Source organism: Accipiter gentilis, chromosome 9 (assembly GCF_929443795.1).
Source record: "Accipiter gentilis chromosome 9, bAccGen1.1, whole genome shotgun sequence".
In the NCBI taxonomy this organism is placed as follows: domain Eukaryota; kingdom Metazoa; phylum Chordata; class Aves; order Accipitriformes; family Accipitridae; genus Astur; species Astur gentilis.
In genome coordinates, this window is record NC_064888.1 from 44148645 (window position 1) to 44161348 (window position 12704).

At 39.7% G+C, this 12704-nt stretch overlaps 1 protein-coding gene across 3 annotated transcripts in view; it reads left to right on the top strand.

Annotated features, from left to right (window-relative positions):
- INPP5A (inositol polyphosphate-5-phosphatase A) overlaps window positions 1-12704 on the top strand; it is a 259792-nt gene that overhangs the window by 126958 nt on the left and 120130 nt on the right. For all 3 annotated transcript variants that reach the window (XM_049811311.1, XM_049811310.1, XM_049811312.1), the window contains exon 5: window positions 10753-10816. In XM_049811311.1, the coding sequence (XP_049667268.1) occupies window positions 10753-10816 (64 nt within the window). The remainder of the gene's footprint in view (window positions 1-10752; window positions 10817-12704) is intronic.

The window sequence follows — 12704 nt, forward strand, 5'->3', positions numbered from 1 at the left end:
ATCTTTTTGTGAAATATGTCAGTATCGAAAGTGGTATTAAATACTCTTTGCCAGTGTGGTAGGTTACGTATAGATCATTCATTTACTTACCAGACATGTTGATACATAGCTCAGACTTTTCATTTGTTAATTTTTTCTTTCCTTCTTAAATTAACTAGTCTCAAAGAATCTTTAACATTGAATATGATTTTTCATTTGCTATATTGATGCAGTAAAGAAATTGTAAAGAGAAGGTAGTAGAAGTGGATCATGTTAGCTGAAGATCACTTATTTTGTTAGTCTTCAGAACAGGAAAATGAGAGCTCCTGGGACTTCATTTTCTTCCTGAAAATGTACTATTGATGATTGCTGTTAGCAGAGAGACGTTGCCGAGGTATCCATAAGAACCAGGCCAAGTTATTTTTTTATGATGGTCTCTTGATTAAGCATCTAAATTACTTGCGATTTAGATATCTTGGAATTTTTAAAACAGTTACTCCAGTTTGTCATGTAGACAGGTCCATCCTTTTTAGAAACCTAAACAGATAAGCCTATTTGAAAACATCTAAATCTTGGCAATAAGTCTAGAAATAAATAGTCCAAATTATAAAACTATCTGTAAACACTCATGGATCAATTGTTTCCTGAGTTACATTTAATTTGACTATTATTAAACAAAAAAACCCCAATAATTTTGTTTTTAATTACTTGGATTTTTTTAGTCATATATTTATAGTGACTGTTCCTCTTGATAGTTCAGTTGCTATTGGTCTCATGCTTAAAAGAACTGTTCTGAAGAAATAAGAAGTAAAAGAGTGAGGGAGCAGTGCTAGCTGTTAAAGATACGTCTGGTGCTGCTAAACTACAACTTAACAGGAAAGACTGTGGCATTAAAATTAGTTGAGGATGGTTAGAAGTCACACTGCATGTTCTGACAGCTCATTGGAGCTGGAAACATGGAAAGTGTGAGGTTATTCATCTGGCACAAAGTAGTCAGTAGTGTAACTTCACTGCCTAGCTGCAACAGTATGGCTCAGAGTCAGTCTGAAAAATTGGCAGGTCCATAAAATAAATAGATTACAAACAAATTGGAACTTTTAAAGTCAAAACCAGCATGTGGAAATTAATCTAGAAATGCAGAAGTATCTTTGCAGGTAGGGGTCTAATATAATTATAGTAAACTAATGACCAGGATTTGGGTAGACCTAGTGCTAGATACCCCTTCCCCCCCCCCCCCCCCCCCCTCCCCCCCCCCCCCCCCCCAGCTATACCTGCAGGCTTCTGTTTATCAGAAGTCTCCACTGCTTCAGCATCATCGACTTAATTGGGAAATGGTCACTGAAGAAACTGTTAAGATACTAGTAATTGTGCAAGCAAGTGGTGGTACTGCGAGTTGCCTCTTTACAACATAGGTATGTTTATATTATGATACATAACATTGTTTTAGGTTTTATGGAGTAAGAGAGTCTTCAGTACCAATCCTGCCAGTGGTTTTACTCTTCTCAAGTGAGCAATTCCATTTGCTTTAATGAGAGGTTCACATGTAACTAAGCAGGTATTTTTAATACAGACCAAGTTACAGCACACCAAGAGAGTTTTTTAAGTTTGTCACTGAGTCTTTGGAGCCCACTCACTTTTACACTTTATTAAAGGTGTAATTATTCAAATACTGTTGAAATTAAGCTGATAGCTGTGTTTGAGGTACGAAGCTGCAGAAGTAGTGTGTAATTGTTTGAAATGGTCTGGTTTGGCCTCCGGCTGTCTGCACGTCAGGTAGATGAGGCCTGTTGGGGGGGGAGGGAGACAAAGCTCAATAGCAGTTTAATTGTATGTACTTTAACTGATAAGTCTAATTCAGGAAATGATAAATTGCTGGACACCTAATTTGTTTGCAAATAAAAAGTGATAGACTCTTTTATAATGAGTTGATCTGTGTACGCAGCCTGGTTTTCTAACCTTGAATGAATAATAGACATTTAGTGTTAATTTAGCTATGCTGGATCAAGTAGCCTATGAATAGGGTTGACAAGCGAATACTTAAACATTATTTGTGGTTACTTTGGCGGTCGCTGTTTTGGTGTGTCCGGACCAGTCTGTCCTTGCCTTGTGCCCTTTCTTCATTCCTTGGAAAGTGACGATTCTACCACAATCAACTCTTTTTACGGCAAACTAAGGGCAGCTGTCACAAAGTGTTTCTGGACTGCCACAGAAGCCCAAGGTAGCCTGTGGCTCGTTTCCTAGCAGAATTTGAGAGCCGTTCCGCCGCAGTGACCCAAGGACGGCCGGGCGCTCCCTGCCGTCGGCCGAGGCCGGCGGGCCCCCCCCCTCCGCCGGCAGCTCCTTCCCAGGCAGGGCCCTGTGGAGGCCGCCGGCCCGGCCCAGGCGGCAGGGCCCAGCCCGGGGGTGCGAGGCCCGGCCGAGCACCCGCCGCCTCTCGGTGGCCCCTTGGCGGCCCGCAGCGGGCAGCCCGGCGGCGGAGGCCGGGCCGGGGCGGCGAGGCGGGCGCCGCTGCCGGCGCCCGGGGCCTGCGTGCCCCCGCCGGAGAGGCCGCGGGGCCTACGTTAGGGCCTAGGCCGAGGGGAAGTAGGTGAGGGCCTGCGCCGTGTCCCATCGCAGGTTTTTCTCTTCGAAGTCTCTTGGACTTCACGGCGGCAGAAGTGAGACCGGGTAAGGCGTCCCCGCACGGTACCCGGTCACGGTGCTCCGCCACGGAGTTACTGTCTGCCCGCCTGGAGCTGCTGCAACTTCCCATTTGCCGTGTTTCCCCTGACTGAAATGTGGCAGCTAATAGACTCCATTTTACTAATGGGAAACTAATACGTGCTCTTGATGTTCAGGTTTATAAATATGTAAAATATTTTTTTAATTGTTGCTAGCAAAACAGGCAGGTAATCAATAATACCAGGCGCGACAAACACACTGTTGACGTACAGCACAGCCAAAAAGACTGGTAAGAGATAAGGGCTTCCTGTCAGCAGTACCCCACGCTCATTAATATTCAGACATTGTCATGTTCGATGATAAATGAATTCCTTGAACTGTATTGATATAGTAGGTTAAACATTGAAAAAGTTGGGTTGAACTTTGACTTTAAATATTCATTACAGCTAATTATGGATTTTATGACTACATGAATTACAGTTTCTGTGTCATCATTGGCAATTTATTTAAAATTTATTTAAAGCAATCTTTATATATTAACTTTATCACATTTAGTGAGGTAATGCAGTAAATGTTTACTCTGTACAGTAATTAAACTTTTATTCAGGTATTTCCTTTATGCATTAAATTTCCACAGTTGAAATGACGTACTTTAAAAAGAAATTATGCCAATTAGCTGTTTAAAAAAACTATGGCTGTTTAAATCTCTAGACTTTTGCGGCAAGATTTCTGTATAATCAAAGGAATAACGTTTTTAATAATGCCAGATGTGTAATCCATCAGAACAAATTTGTTTATCTTGCCATTAGTACCAGGTTTTCCAGGTGAGTCTTTTTGCATGGAATAATGAAAGGCATTTCCACTATTGTACGGAGTATCATTCTGGCACCTAATTAAAAGCAGTGAACGTTTAACTTCAGTCTGCTAACAGGGAGAAGATACCTAGTTTTTTCTCCATAACACATTGCGGGGGGGGGGGGGGGATGGGGGGGATGCAAAACACTTCTAATAAACATGAGCTAATTGTAAGTTAAATTTTGATATCTGTTTCTACTGCTGGCAGTACAGTTCTGTACACGCACATGGCAAGAACAAGCAGGTACTTCTGTCATCCTGAAAAAAGGCAGTTTGTGAGTAACGGTATTGGTCATAAGATAATTGCCTGGCCTTTTCGATGAGTTCCTGAATGTTTCCATAAGGGCCAGTCACACAAAAGCTTTGAAAAGCTAGGATGTGTTTGGCTGTGTACTCTACAATTAGTGGTTGTGATATTGAAAGAGTTTCTAGGAGTTCACAGAGGAAATTTTCCTACCTGTAGGATTTTGTGTGCAGGTCTAACGATTTGATTTTAGGAGTGTTACAGCAGAGCTGTTTAGTTATAGTGTACAGGGGAGACAGAAGAATAATCAGCAATCAGTTCTAACATTCTTGTGCGTTTCTAAGCTGCTTGGCCAAGCTAAAAATTACTATTGTTCATAACTGTCCTATGTGACTTTTCGCTTTGATGCTTTCTGCTATTTTAGTTAGGGTGTATATATACATTCCTGCCTATTTACAATGGTTAAACTCCTCTATGAAGCAAAATGTGAATAAATTTAAATAGAGCCAGCAGCAGTGACTGCGTGGTATTTCCTCACACCCACGGGTATTACTTTGAATTGTAGGTATGCTTATGGGAGCAAGTACGCAACTCAAACTCTGATGAAGCCCTTTCTGTTTTGTCAGCTCCTGGCTTTACTTGTAAGGTAGAAAGGCCACCTGGCTGATCAGTGCAGAAAATGACACGTGTGGTCCCTGTGACCACCTGAAGGTCAGCAGGTTGTGCTGATCTTCCTGAACTTTTAGTAACTCCTGGTATTACTGCCTACAAGGTGATTTTAATACAGTTACAGACCCAAGGGTTGGCAGGTTGGCCTAACAAAGAACTTTCTGATCTGAGCCTAACTGTGAGCTATCCATTCATCACTCTGCAACAGGGCTACTGAAATTCAGTTTCCATGACTAGTCTATGGTTGCAGACTACTTGGAAAATCAAGCAGAGAAGAGTGTGGCTGCTCCCTTCACTTCATTCTGGTAAGACATTACACATACAGCAGAGCGTACACCATCTTCTGTTCATTTCTTCATGCAGTACCACTACAATTCGGGTTCAGAGTGGCTACCAAGAGCTTGTCGCGCTGTGTCTGAGCCTTAATCTCAGAAACGAGGTTGCTCTGAATGCTTGAGATGAAAGGCGACAGATTCATCCATTCAGGGAATAACTGAAGCACTGCCCATGGGGGGCCTGCTGTTGCAAAATGTGCATCCTCCCCAGCCATACAGTAAAGTCAACTTTGGGGACTCTCGGTTCGTATTATTTTTCAGGCTTCTACTCTAGAAAGGCTGTCATAAAGAGGGCTTAAATATTTGCAGATTTGTTGATTCACTGTTCTGCAGTCAGTAACATATATGTAACAGAAACTGAGAAAGTAAGGTACAATACGCAACACCACTTCTGGGCTTGCATTTTAGTAAAAGGACCTGCTTACAGATGGCATAGGATCTGTGCTAATAGCAGAAGTAATCAATTTCAACAACCCTTAAAGTGGAACAAACAAAGTTTTCTTTCTCTACATTTGAAATTTTTAAACGTTGAACTGTTTGGGGTGGTTTTTAATTTGTAATGTGTTTCTGTATTATTTTACTTAGATAGTGTATGTACTACTGCTACTGTATGTGCCACTACTTCTTTTTCTAAAGAACATTAAAATTGTAAATAAGAAAATAAAGCAAAGTTCTAGACTTTGAATTAATATCATTTAACTTTATTGTTAAACTGTCATTTTATAAGAAATAAATTGAATTAACCTAATCTCCTCAAGAAAAGGGCCTGGGCATGAGACCCTGAAAGAAAGTTTCTTTTCACTTATATTTCGTTGTGTTAGGGCAGTGAATTATAACTGCACTCCATCATTTTTACAAGTTAACTTTTATGTACATAAACCTGATTAAGTCTGTAACAATGCGGAAGATAGTGATAGCCGTAATTTCCATTCCATTCTATTTTTGCTTCTTTTCAATGGTGTGTTTAGAATTGCACAGTCAAAGCCTATCTTAATGTTAGTAGTATCAGTTCCTGAAACTGTACAGTGTTACTTAGTCACTATCAGACATTCTTTGTGCACAGTTAGTTGACATTCAGTGCTACAAATGTAGACTATCAAACCAAACTTTTGCCACATAATTCTGCAAAATTAGTTTTTAAAAACAAGGTTAAAGCTGTAAGAAGTCAAGCAGTGAGCAAATCAGGATGCTCAGAAATAAAGTTGTACCTTGAGCACAAGTGGCAGTACTATTTTTAATAGAATTATGGCATCTAAATAAAACAGGTTTTGGAGCATCTTGGTTCTTCTTGGTTTACATATTGACATGTTAGGTAGCAAAGCTTCAGAACTCATAATCCTGTTGCCTAGATTTAAATTTTCACCTGTCTTTAAAATTATTTTTGCCTGATTTGGATAGGGCACTATTTCCAAATATATTTTTTTTTAGTTGGCCTTACATTGCCATCTCAGCTGTGGAAAGGGGAATTCCAATGAGAATAAAGGGAAAAAAGTTTACCCTGAAGGTGGTCAAACACTGAAACAGAGGCTTCAAAAGCAGAGGCCGTCTCCAGCCCTGGAGGTTTTTTAATCATCTGGGCAATGCCCTGAGCAGCCCAGTTGTCAGCCTTGCTTTGGACAGGGGTTGTACTGGAGACTCCAAAGGTCCCTTCCAGCCTGCGTGATTCTGCTATGTATCCTAGATTATGAGAAGAAGAAAAGCTCCCTTAAAAACAGTTGTTATAGGTAGGCTGAATTGGGCATGTGTTGCTGATGTAGCCCAGGATTTCCCATTCCAGGATCCCTTTTTCATTTGCTTTTAAATTTTGGGGACTTGAGACATTTGGGATGATGTTTTCCAGATGCTTGCTGAGGTTCTTTTTTTTTTTTCTTCTGAAGCCCATATAAGGAGCTGAAATAAACTGTATCCTTACACTGAGTTCTTAAAAGAGTAATATTATATAACAAAGCGTAATCTTTATGTGTCAGATTTTGTCCTGTACATTGAAGAAAGAGATGGACCAGCTGGGAAGAATTCAGAAAGAGTAGGAGAGGGGAGAATGACTTAATTCTAGAGGACATGACTTTCAGGACATGGGGCATGGTGGTGTTTGGTTGGACTCAATGATCTTAAAGGTCTTTTCCAACCTAAACAATTCTGTGATTCCATGATTCTATGATTAATGCACTCTGTTAAGTAAATAATAGCTTCTAGTAAAATAGACTAATCATAGTTAACTAGATTTTTATGACTGAGAACTCATCCAGATGTTTATACTTTCCTTCTTCTGTAATATATAGAGAGAGACAGCTCAGATTGGAATTATTTATATTTGTAAGCTTTTATCTAAGGTCAGCTCTGTAAATAAATAAGCGGGTAAGAGCTCAGCTGTAGTGTCCTTCCACTTAGAAGTACTTTACTTCATAATTGATCGCACTGATTTCAGTGGGATAAAAACTGTGCGTTTAAAATGCGTCAATGTTAAGAACATCAGATGCTTATGCATAAGGTGAAATTCTGTGATACAGAGCCACATTAGGAGACGCCTACTCATCCGAGCGGTATTGACGAACTCGGTCACTGTCACTACCTTCACAAGTCTGCATGAAGGAAGGGTACCACAGCTGAGCCCCATGTTCTAACCCCATCCCAAGGCCCCATTTCTGATCAACCTCACTGTAACTTTGTTTTATCAAGGAGAATTCTGAAAATAACTTTCTTCCATCCGTGTTTTTCCTTGATGATGATGTGTCTGGGCAGTGCCTATGTGCATTGAAAGCAGCAGACAGTTTTAACATAGGATTTGCTGCCTTCCCACAAAATTTAAAGTTGTGACAGGAACTGTATTTTTCTTTCTTTGTTTTAACTGGGGGCTTTGTAAGTGAGTTTAGGAAAGTTATTTTCAAGTACAACAGTTTAATTTTACCTGTAGCTTCCATGTGATTTTAAGACTTTTATCTAGTTTTAGCTCTCTGAGAGGCAAAATATACTTTTCTCTAAAAAAAAACCCAACTCTCTGTAAACATACTGGTATTTAAGAATAATGTCCTGTTTTTAAAATCCAAAGGCCAGACTATAGTGAAAGTTTAGCTTGACAGGAGCATTTTCTATTGCTAATGACAATTTCTTCAGTTAGAAATTAAATATCGGGTGGCAATGTTTTTATCTTATATCAGGATTATTTTTTTTTCTGGCAGTGTGTCCTTGTTGCGGTATAGTTAACCTTGAGTCCTCTACAAGAGTGTCTCCTGCATTTTCTTATTTGCCTTCTGCATGTTATAAAAAAGAAAACCAAAGACCTAAAGGAAGCTGACTGGGTCACAGGGAAGTGTACTCATCAATTAAATGTGTGACAGTGTTTTCTGTTGGATGGACTAATATGTCAAGGAGATGGGCAGGACCTCATGTTTGTGCTTTTGACAAATCAGCAAATGTTTAATCTCTGGATGTGCAGCGTCTCATAAATAATGCAGCAGTCACTGAACCAAAACACTACTCTGCCAGGAGGGTCTCTGTCGTTATAGCAGTAAAAGACAAAACAAAACTAAACCATCCTTTTTGTTTAAAGCGTTGCTTCTTTTATACTTCTCTACAAGAGTTTATCTAGTGGCAGGCTCCTTTTTTCCCCCCTCAATTTCTGTTGAGTGCATCAGATGTATTTAAAGGCTCATCAAGTTCTCATTTAAAATTTATACTTTTTTTATATTCCACTATAAAGTCTATTTACAGTACCTTTTCCTTTCTCGCTTGATTTTCCTTTACTCTCTTCTATAACTGGATGATAATAGTGTATTTTATATGACTGTGAAGAAGTAAAAGCAAGCAGCAAGCTCTCAGTATGTATAGGTGAAATTTTGGCAAAGCTTCCATGGCATAAATGGAGCCAGGATGGGACTGTCTCAGCTTGAGCACCCCAGGTTAGCACCCTTCCAGTCCATGGAGGTTCACTGGAAAAGGAGCAGGGGTCCCTGCTGTGAGGATAGGAAGAAAAGACTGGAGCTGGAAGGCAAAGAGGGTTGTCCCTGTTAAGGAAACTTTGTAAGTTTCAGGGTAGGGAAAAATTATGTCAGGCTGCGTCAGGAGGTTGTGGAAGCCACTTCTGCAGAGGTTTTTAGGTGCAAGTTAGAAAATTGGCATGGCCTACATTTGTAACTTGTAAACCCTGGAAAATGTTCTGGTGGAGGAACAGTCATTTCTATGCTAAGAGGGTTGTCTTTCTATGTTGTCTTTCGCGCATGTCTCTGAAACAGCCTAGCTAAAACACAGAGGTCTAGGATGTGCTGGGCCCTGTCTGGGTGGCAGGTACTGGACCAGATGAGGGATGGCCAGCTCTTCCTGACGTGGTAAGCCATGTAGCATTCCTTCACCAGCCTCTGCAAGGTCTGCTCTTCATTTCTTTATTTTACTTGTGTAAGACACTGATTTGCAACAAGCATTATTTTCACTCTGCTATGATGTGTATATTTGGAGCACAGTGCTATTAGTGCCAGTTGCAGCTGAGTTTACTCAGGCCTTCTGTAAACTGGATCCCAGAAGTCTGAGAGTGGGTATCCAGAAAATGAGGGATATATACTTACTTGGATTGGATTTCCTCATATGTTATGGGAACTCTGTGGCAGAGAAGAGGGTCCTAAAATCCACAGTAGGCTGACTGCTGTTCTCACCAGCCAGACAACACACCCTGCACTATGGTCAGTCTGAAGATAGATGGCATTTCAGCTCTTGTCCATGCTGGGGCCAAAGTGCTTGTGTCTGTGCAACTAAGGGGTATGCTTAGGTGGTATCCTGAACAAAGATGCTCTTTTCAATAATGGACTCAGGATTAAGATTCAGAAATCTTCAGAAACCAGGAAATTACTTAAGTATTTGTAAGAAAGAGGTAGTAATGTTTTGCTGAATATGGGTGGACTTCAGTATCCATTTAAAATCGTTTTGCTGGGATGGGAGTTTATAAGCTTTTCTGAATGCAGTAGAGATTACTTCTATGTTTACATGCTTTACTCGGTCATGGACTAATCATTAAAACTGTAACAGAATTCCATAGTTGGATTAGGTCACTGTTTTGAAAAAAACTAGAGAGAAAAGTTGCTCAGGACTAGATCAACAGAAGGAGTTGTAAGTCCTATCTAAATCCAGACTACGAACACATAGTATTTTATTTTCAATAGTAACTCAAATTTTTCATGTATTGTTGTGGGCACTAAACGCCGTTTCTGCTTATACTTAGAAATACATCAGTTCTGCCAGTGTCAAGAAACTTAACATGTATTCAAACATCTAATCCCCTCTACTAGATATTGGTATATTCTTTCTCTTTGGGTCAGTGCATTGTGAGAAAATACTTGCCTCTGTAGGCTTCACACCAAAGCTAGGAGTAGCAGTTGCTCTCCAAGTGTAGCTAGCAGAGATGGACATACTGTACTGTTAAGTCATTACAATTATTCTCAAAACACTTAGGACGGGGAAAGCTGTACAAGCATGTACAAGTATTCCCAATGCTTCTGTTAGATTTTAAGTCTTATGCCTGCTCTGCAGCTGGCAAAGTCATTCACTCGGCGCAACTCGATAGGAAGATGGAAAACCTGTGCCTGGCTCTCAAAAGCTATTGACTCTCTCAGCCCTTCTCTTGCTTCTGTACTGCAGTCTCCAAAAGCATGTGTTTTGCTCTGAAAGTGAAGCAGAAGTTGTCAGGCTTTTGTAAAAGAATTGTGGGGATGTGTTCAGTGTTTAGAAAGGTACTTGTCTGTATTACTAATTGCATCCATCCATTTGGTCTTTCTAAAAGTACACCTGGTAATTGTGCCCTTACCATGCTTAGTCAGCTGTTAAGGATCTTCTTTATAATGGCTTATGAAACTTCAGAGAAGCAACAAAGGAATATTTTTGAAGATCTTAGAAAATGTAAAAATTAGGAATTTTATATATTAGTATTTATTTTCTTCTTATTTTTTTTTTTAATTGGAAAGCATGATACTTTTTTGTTAGCCAAAAGTAGATATTTTTATAATTTCTTTTTGTTGTCTTTTACAGGCTCTAGGAAGTTTTTACTTTCTTCATGAATCTTTGAAAAACATCTACCAGTTTGATTTTAAAGGTAAGCAAAGGAATTAAATGTTGTTGATTGTCAATTGGCTTTATACATCAAGGCAGCTTTTCTGGCATGTTTTCTGAATATGGTGTCTGGCAGTTTTTTCCATGATATGTGGAGTTCTGTATAAAGCATGCAAGTCCATTTATGACAGATGTTACTTTTCTTACCTTTTATAGACCTCTTGGAAGAAGTCAATGGACAGGCCACAGGTTGAAAATGGGTGCATTAATCATTCCCATGCAGATGGACCTTTGGATCCATAGAGATCCCTGATGATTTCAAAAGAACTCTGAACGACCACAAGGTTGTTCCATGTAGATCAGATATAGGACCAAGACCTTAAACGTCCAACAGTGATGGTCATTTTGCAAAGCATCTGAGGTAGATTTATGGCTTAAATTACTTTGGAGCAGTGCAGGTCAGTAGGAGGTTGTCATTGTTTTTAACCCACATTGATCGGTCAGGTTGGAGGTCTTGCTAAATCTCAGAAGTTTAAAAGTAATGCTAGGCTATGTACATTAAATATTTGAAATATCATAGAAAATTATTGAATGCTTCCTGAGGTATATATAGAAAAGATTATATAAAATTTATGTTATTTCAGTTGGGAACTGTCTCTATATTAAATACAAAAATCTTTTGAGCTTTCTTTCGCTTACTGAGCTGAATCACATTAACACTACATCTAGCATCCCATTAATTTGAGACACTGTTGAAATGGTGGTAACTATGGAGTGAACTAATTGTCTTAATTATATAGATTCATTATTTTTGTTCTCAGTAGAGACAGATTCTCTCTGCTCTTGTAATTGAGGGTACAGGGTCTTCCTTCCCTGAAATATTTGAATGGTAGTTCTACGTATACAGCAATTCAAGATGTAGCCAACATAAGTCCTCCTGTCATCATTGCTTTCAATGCTGAAGGAGAATTTTAGCTATAATATAATAGGCAGTTCAGTGTAGATTTTGTTTCTGAGAGTCCGTACTGGAAAACTGAACAGCGATATACGGACTTCTACTGAGAGGTCATAGCTAGACTTTCTCCCAAACTAGAACAGTTTTGCAGGCACTAAGTAATGATAGTATTATCAGGTGAACTGTGTGCAGGGTGGGAATATTGGAGGAAGTTGGCATTGCACATGAAGCTGGGCATCCAAGGTAGTTACCCCAGTTCCTGGACTGAACAGCCTGCTGGTCCACTGTTAGTAACTGTTTATTTATTTTGCCACGTGAATGGCTTTGTGTGTCAGTAATATGTGAACTGTATCTGCACACCTAATTCCTGAGCCCACAACTTCATCACGCCAGCACTGGAGGACTAGCGTTTTTGCTCTAAATTCCACCTGAAGTTCCCCCCTGCTGGTCATAGACAAGAGCTGTCCTGCTCTAGTGATATCTCACAGAGCCAAATGACAACTGTTTTAGGGAAAGAAGAGTTTTCTGGGTTTGTTAATCATCGATTGACAGCTTATTCGCTACTGTATGGCTTTTAAAAGAAAATGTAAGAATTTTTAAAAAGAGAGGAAATGGAAGGAAAAAGTGTAGGGGCAAATAATCAATATAAAGAAATAAGCAGATACTTGTTAAAAAAATAAACGCTGTAAATGTTCACTGCTTCGTTTTGCTTGGCAAAACCTTAGCAAAGCTAGATATGTGAACCATGCACATAAAGATGTGTTTGGCCCAATCATCACTTGGGAAGAAAAAACTCATAATAAAAAGCCAAGGAAAGCAGGTGCTACACTGAATCGGTGTTGTAAGTCACCCGCTGTTCTCTTAAAGTAGAGCAGAATCAGTCTCCCAGTGTAGTGTTTGTAAAATATGACCCTGAAGGCTCCCATCTTTCAGTGAAAATGTAAAACTTGCCTCTTTTCTCATGACTATTGACATT